A 7,418-nucleotide genomic window follows, 5' to 3' on the forward strand; every position below is an offset into this window, starting at 1 on the left:
CGAGGGGGCTCCAGTGCAGGGAAGCCTTCCAGCTTATCTCTTGTGAAAGCACCCACGTGCCCCAGCTAGCCCCTTCACAGCACATTGAGCTGGGGGAGCAGCCCCAGGCTGACAGGCTGACCTCCTGAGGTCCCTGCCAGCCGGGGCTGCTCTGCCCTGGATCACAGTGCTGCGGTCCTGGATCCACATAAAAATGTGTGCCTGGGAGCAATAAACAAAGCAATAAGCTCCAAAGTTTATTCAAGCACATTAATAAGCACATGTAGACATGCCCACTCATTACTCCCCACTAGCTCCCACCTTCTTCCAGATAGCTGCCTACAATACCACTCTCGTTTAGGTCCTTATTAGGCATCTGGATAAAAGCTACCAAAAAGACAGAAAAAATAAGAAATAAGGGAAGGATGAAGATTGCCAAAACTTTAGACTTGTTTCATTTTGCTGTATTTTTTTCATCAAAAAATAATAGCAGTACTATCTTCCTGTACTTAGGTGGGCAAGACATCTTTATGACAGAAGAACAGAAAAAGTATTACAATGCAATGAAAAAATTGGGATCCAAAAAACCACAAAAACCCATCCCCAGGCCAGTGGTAAGAATATCTAAGGGTTTCCCTTTGAAACATATTGTCAGTGAATATTTTTTCAACACAGAATTCAATGGCCTGTCCCCGCTCCCCACTTTTGTAATTATGTATTAGATTTAGCCAGTGTTTCAACACAGTAAATTGTGTGTCTTGTAACTGTCACTGCATTACAGTGATGATTTGCAGCTAACATTTTTTTTGGAGTTGCCTATTGTGGCCACTATTAAATGAACTTAAGCCCTCAAATCCCAATCCATAATACACAATTCTTCACAATGTGTAGACTGTCTCTATAATTGTTACCTTTCTTGTTAGACCAAAAAAAGCCTTAGCATTAAATGAAAATTTAGCCAGTCTGCCACCTCCTTTGCATTGATGTGAGTCTGTATAAACAGTGGTACACATTATCCTCTAGAGTCCTTTTGTGAGAGGAGGGGAACTAAATTGTCATTAAGTGTTGAGTGCAATAGTAATGATCTTTTACTTTATTTCAGAACAAATACCAAGGTTTTATTTTCGACATAGTCACAAAGCAAGCCTTTGATGTCACCATCATGATTCTCATCTGCCTTAACATGATCACCATGATGGTAGAAACAGATGACCAAAGTCATGAAAAAGTCCACATCCTTCATATAATCAACATGCTCTTTGTTGCTATCTTCACTGGAGAGTGCATGATTAAAATGGTGGCTTTAAGACACTACTACTTCACCAACGGCTGGAATATCTTTGACTTTGTTGTTGTGATTCTATCCATTGTGGGTAGGTAAATCTGAAAAGCAGAAAATTTGACCAAAACCAAACAAATAAAAGGGAGGAAATAGAGAATTGTTTGGCCAGAGGAAAATTATTCATATGACATAGTGTGGAGGACTTCCCGTTAAGTGATGGTCATCCTCAGCTCCATAGTGGGAAACAAAATTGTAGGGTTGGGTCTTAAATAGTAACATATACATCATATAAATCATCATAATTTAGATCAGGCTGGGGGTTTCAACTTGGATGTGCCAATGCTCCTGCTGGAACCAAAGCCAGGTTCCTGATTGGAGGGTCTTGCCCCTCCACTCGAGGGCAGACTGATTGCTGTATTTGGGGGTCAGGAAGGAATTTTACCCCATGCTTAGATGAGTACCAACTCTGGGGGGTTTTGCCTTCCTCTAGTGGGGGCCATGGCCCTCTTCTCAGGCTGTCTTGAGTGTATCTTGACAATATTTTATGGAAGCAGGACATTAGCTGCCATGGCCTGCTTAACCTGTGACATGTGTTAGGATGTTATGTCTGTCTTGTGTCAGGGTTGATGGTAGTCTTACATAGAGTTCAGATTATGGATTGGATAGGGATGATCCAAAGGTAGGGGGGTTGGACTAGATGACCTGTGGCAGTCCCTTCCGGCCCTACTTCTCCATGATGCTCTATCATTCTATATAGAAGTATCTTTGCATAACATGAAAATAGTACGAATATCTGTGTACCTTTAGCAGCTCAGGGGAACCCATAGAGTACAGTGGAGAAGTGGCGGTTTGTCATTTGCATTAATTAATCCCAGTTCCAAACTCATAATAGCCGGCTTCCTCTTTTCCAACAAAATGTCAGTGTACATTTTATAAAACCTTTTTATAGATTCAGCAAAGAGCCTGAGAATTGAATGGGCATGACTATCCAACCAAGCCATCACCCCTGTAGACTGTTCCCCACAGACAGCAGCCGAGATAGCTGTTAGCAGAACAGTGTGGAGGAGCTTCTCCTGTTCTTCTTGACAATTTAAGATGATCACTTTAAGATACACCTGGAATCACGGCTTGGGTATTAATTGTTTTTTTTTTCTTTCTTTTCTTAAAGGCACTGTCCTTTCTGACATCATTCAAAAATATTTTTTCTCTCCTACACTCTTCAGAGTCATTCGCTTGGCTCGGATTGGCCGGGTCCTAAGACTTATACGGGGAGCCAAAGGAATTAGAACTCTCCTTTTTGCCTTAATGATGTCACTTCCTGCTCTGTTCAACATTGGTCTCCTGCTTTTTCTAGTCATGTTTATTTATGCCATTTTTGGCATGGCTAACTTTGCCTACGTTAAGATGGAGCATGGGATTGATGACATGTTCAACTTCCAAACCTTTGGTAACAGCATGCTCTGTCTCTTCCAAATCACAACATCAGCTGGCTGGGATGGGCTTCTCAATCCTATTTTAAACACTGGACCACCATATTGTGATCCAAACATCTTAAATGCAAATGGTTCAAAAGGAGATTGTGGAACCCCTGCTATAGGGATTTTATTCTTTGTTACGTATATCATTATATCGTTTCTCATTGTTGTAAACATGTATATAGCCATTATTTTAGAGAACTTCAGTGTGGCCACTGAGGAAAGCACAGAGCCTCTAAGCGAGGATGACTTTGATATGTTTTATGAAATCTGGGAGAAGTTTGATCCTGAAGCAACTCAGTTTATTGAGTATTCTGCACTTTCAGACTTTGCAGATGCACTGTCAGAACCTTTACGCATACCAAAACCAAACAAAATTAAGCTCATAGCAATGGACCTTCCCATGGTCAGTGGAGACAGGATCCACTGCTTGGATATTTTGTTTGCTTTTACCAAAAAGGTGCTAGGAGAATCTGGAGAGATGGATGCCCTTAAAATACAGATGGAGGAAAAGTTTATGGCTGCCAACCCTTCTAAGATTTCCTATGAACCAATCACAACCACGCTGAGGCGGAAACAAGAGGAGGTTTCTGCCGTTGTTATCCAGCGGGCGTATCGAAGGCATTTGTTTCTACGTTCTCTGAAACAGGCTTCATACTTATACCGTCACAGAACTTGTGATGGCAACATCATTGAAGAAGGTGCCCCCGAGAAGGAAGGTCTTATTGCCTTTATGATGAATGAAAATTATGGTAGGCCCATAGACAAATCAAACTCTGTTTCCTCAACATCTTTCCCTCCATCCTATGACAGTGTCACAAGAGCCACCAGTGACAACCTCCAGCTAAAAATGACAGACTCTAGCAAGAGTGAGGAAGCTATAGATTGTCTGTTATCTCCGGACAGAGATAAAGAATCCATTGTTTAAATATTTGTTTAGACCGCTTTAAAATACCGTTTACAGAATGTAACGCTGTAACTACACAACAATGGAAGCAGCCTTCTTATTAAACATTAGTTGCAAAAGAAACAATAGAGTTTTTACCCTTAACGATGGGAGTCAATACATTATCTAACCATTGGCCCTGCTCTTTTCAACTTTGCTCAATGTTTATATATGCACAGGTAGAGTCTGTGCAGGGTCACAGCTGTTATATCAGTGGTGTGATCATGAACATGCTAGACTGTAAAACAGTAAACACTGTGTATATCTATCCACAGATAAAGCCTGGCTGTATACATTCATTTAAGGTCTTACTTATATTAGTGTGTTTACTTATGGCAATGTATGACCTTGCATTCTAAAAAGGTATATGTATATCTAAAAAGATATATATCTAAAAAGATATATCACAGCTGCTGTAGCAAACTGTAACACTTATTGTATATGTTGTGAATGGTCTTTCATAAATTTATTATATTTGATATTTTTTTACTTAAATCAAATAATCGTCTCTTTTTCCATGGAGATAGATCATCCTTACATTGTACATCATAAACTCAGAATCAAGGTAACAGGAATTGGTGAGACTCCCATCAGACACTGAGGAAAGTTGTTGCAAAGTAAAATATTGAATCAACAACATTTCAAGTGTTTATTAAAATATCACCTGCCATTTGGGACATGTAACTGCTGCTCAGCAGTAATTAAAACATTGGAGGAAGAAAGTAATGTTAAATAAAAAAAAAGAAAGAAATGGCTTGTTCTATCTTACAGGAAATTAGACAGTAATGGATTCTGCTTGTAAAATTATTAATAAAAGCACTAATTTTTTAGTACGTTTCAAGAATTTGCTTTGCACACTGCAATCAAAGTCTCATAGTAATAGTGTATCACGTGGTAGTTGGGTGGACAGGGTGCCAAAGCCCCGTCTATGCAGATACAGTTTTGTTGAGCGAGTGGGACATTTTCCTCAGTGACACTGAGCCAAGCATGCTTGTTTGCAAGCTGTGTGCATCAATATTACTCCAAAATGCTTTGACGCAGGTTGTTCAATGCAGAAAGCTTCTTGCCATGCTATCGGTGCAGTGGGAGGGGAATTGCCTAAGGGTCTGCACAAATGTTCTGAGATTTAGAATTCTTTCTATTTGCTTTCTATCCTTCATTGTATTAGAGAGTGCGCTTAGATTACTGGAGAAGGGCTAACAGTATAAAAATTAGCAATAGAAATCTAATGGATCAAGAAAGCAAGAAGATCTTTGCCGGGGAAGACAAGCAAAGAAATATTTGTAGCTGACATGTCAGTTGGCTCCAGGTCAAAGAAGGAACAGCAACAGGGTCCCATTATAAGTGCTTCAGGACATTTTTAATGGTTTGTGCTCTAAAAACAAATGATCAACCTTTCAGTCTTCGTAGAATATGTGGAAGTGTCTGTGGAATACAAAGAGACAAGTTCATGGTTACGGGCATGTCCTCTATTTGAGATCTTTAAGTTCATGGTACTGGGGTTTGGTTGGCCTTCTTGGAAAATCTTGGCTGAAGAGTCAGTAATAAGTCATTGCACTAAAAGGGAGAGCAGCCATGTTTTTCACCTTGGAGAAACAAATTATGAAGAATGTATTTAATGTATACCAGAGCTAACATTTAGTTACTTCCCAGCTTACAAAGGAGTCAAAATGCACATGGAGTTGTACACAAGAATTCAAGATATCCAAAAACAAGACAATGTTGCAATGAAATGTTCTTGTCACCATATGATCTATTGACAAAGTGAATCAGAATATGTTAAAAAAATTCTGTGTATGCGTGCGTGTGTGTGTGTGTGTGTGTATATATGTATATGTATATATGTATGTATATATATATACATAGATATAATATAAATATAATATATAAGTCCATTATCTTCATCCAGTGAGAGGAGCATTCAATTGTGAGACTAGTCTATCGGTTAGTCCAGGTGACTTGCTGTCAGGATTCCTGGAGTCTATTCATGGTTCTTGCTATGTGAGTTTTAGGCAAATAATTTAACCTCTCTGTGCCTCGGTTTACCCATCTATGAAATGGGGATAATAATACTTACCTACCTCACAAAGGTGTAAGACTGAATGATTACAAAGTGCTATGAGGGCATGGAAGGCACTCTAATAAGTATTATTATAAACATCCTCTCTTGTCCTCTTAACCTTGTATTTATTGCATATTCCATAGGGCTTTTCCTTTAAGGATTTTGTTGCCTTTGAATTTTGTACGTAATCAGATTCTAAGTTAAGGGAACTACTCCAGATGTGTTCTTTGGAGTGAAAATGTTCTTTTTCTCCTATCCCTTACTAAATTTTGCTCAAGCCATCTCAAATTAGAGGAGCAGAGTCTATGTGTATTTATGTTGTAATTTTATTCTGATTGTACATAACACCCATAAAGAGTATGCAAGTTTTATATTTATATGTATGTATCATATGAATTTTTTAAGAGTGGCTGGCACTCAAATGACATGATTTACTGGTAAAGATGTTTTCTTCTCTGAGAGAAATTTGGTCATTAGAAATGAGCTGCTGCCTCTAACTGCAGAAAGTTTAATCAGAAACTAGTACATGCTGAACAAAGCAACACTTATTGGCTGACAACTAGTAGGAGGATTATTTGCTTTTCAAGGTTTCAGAATAAAATGAAAAAGGAAAAATGCTAAGTGAATGGGTATTTCTCATCTTATTTTTCCATACACCAAAACCGTATCATAGAACAAAAAAATTGCTAGCTTACATGTGGCAGTGATAAGTTGATCACATTCTTTTACTGCTATTTTAATTATTTGTTACTTTACTTAGCAGATAGTATATTAAATTGTAACTTCCTAATATAATAAAAAATCACTGAAACCAAATAACGAGAGGGATGTAATAGGAAAATTAGCTGGCCATGGATAACATTACTACAAGAGAGCTCTTCCACCAGTCATATCATCCCTGAGCTAAATATCTATTTTCATTGTTGTGAGACCCTATAGTATCAATGTAATTACAAACTGTACTGTGTCCTACCCCAAAGCTGTAAAGTGAATCTGAAAGAGGGTCTTAACTGTAGCTGTTTACAGTACAACTTTCTAAAAAATAAATTGTAAATTAGTTTCCAAAGCTTTGTAAATGGAATGTTGGTTTTTCTATTGGATTTTCTATTGTTTTCTGGAACATTTCTTTAGCACTGAAGCATAATTACTATATTTGTATTATATGCAGATCTCCCTTCAAAACTTCAGGTAACCTTATCGGCAAGTCTTTGCTAACAGAGATATCGATTGCAATATAGCAATGGTACAACCTCCCAATGTAGTGATATTGTTTAAAGCTATTGACTGGATAGATGGCGCATACTGACTATAAGCATGATGGGCGCTGTCATTTTCTGTTGATCTGTTCAATAAAGAGTACAGCATGAATCATTCAAACTATAAAAAGAGCAAGGGAAAGATAGCCAATATCACAGGACATATGAAGCTCTTTGTACCTGGAAAAAGTCAAGTTTATTATGTTTCTTTATTAAATAAATAAGGATAACAAATATTTTCTGTGGCACATTATCTTTTTTGTTCCTGTACCAACATTGATGTGAATCCTCCAGCTCTTGTACAGCAGGCAAATTAGGCTTTGGAAGTAGAGGACATCTAACTTCACATATATTAGGAGGTGAAGAATCAATGAAATCCACTCAAGTGGTTCTTTTATTGTAAGGCTAACTGCTACAG

General features: G+C 38.2%; 1 protein-coding gene across 1 annotated transcript in view; it reads left to right on the plus strand.

Annotated features, from left to right (window-relative positions):
- The window catches only part of LOC109291212 (sodium channel protein type 5 subunit alpha-like), a 374,712-nt gene extending 370,200 nt beyond the window's left edge, over window positions 1–4,512 (plus strand). Inside the window, exons 26-28 of the mRNA XM_019508100.1 lie at window positions 493–593; window positions 1,082–1,352; window positions 2,430–4,512. Of these exons, the coding sequence (XP_019363645.1) occupies window positions 493–593; window positions 1,082–1,352; window positions 2,430–3,664 (1,607 nt within the window). The 3' untranslated portion in view covers window positions 3,665–4,512. The remainder of the gene's footprint in view (window positions 1–492; window positions 594–1,081; window positions 1,353–2,429) is intronic.
- The last annotated feature ends 2,906 nt before the right edge of the window (window positions 4,513–7,418 follow it).

Source organism: Gavialis gangeticus, unplaced genomic scaffold, assembly GCF_001723915.1.
Source record: "Gavialis gangeticus isolate Ggan-Ray unplaced genomic scaffold, GavGan_comp1, whole genome shotgun sequence".
NCBI lineage: Eukaryota > Metazoa > Chordata > Crocodylia > Gavialidae > Gavialis > Gavialis gangeticus.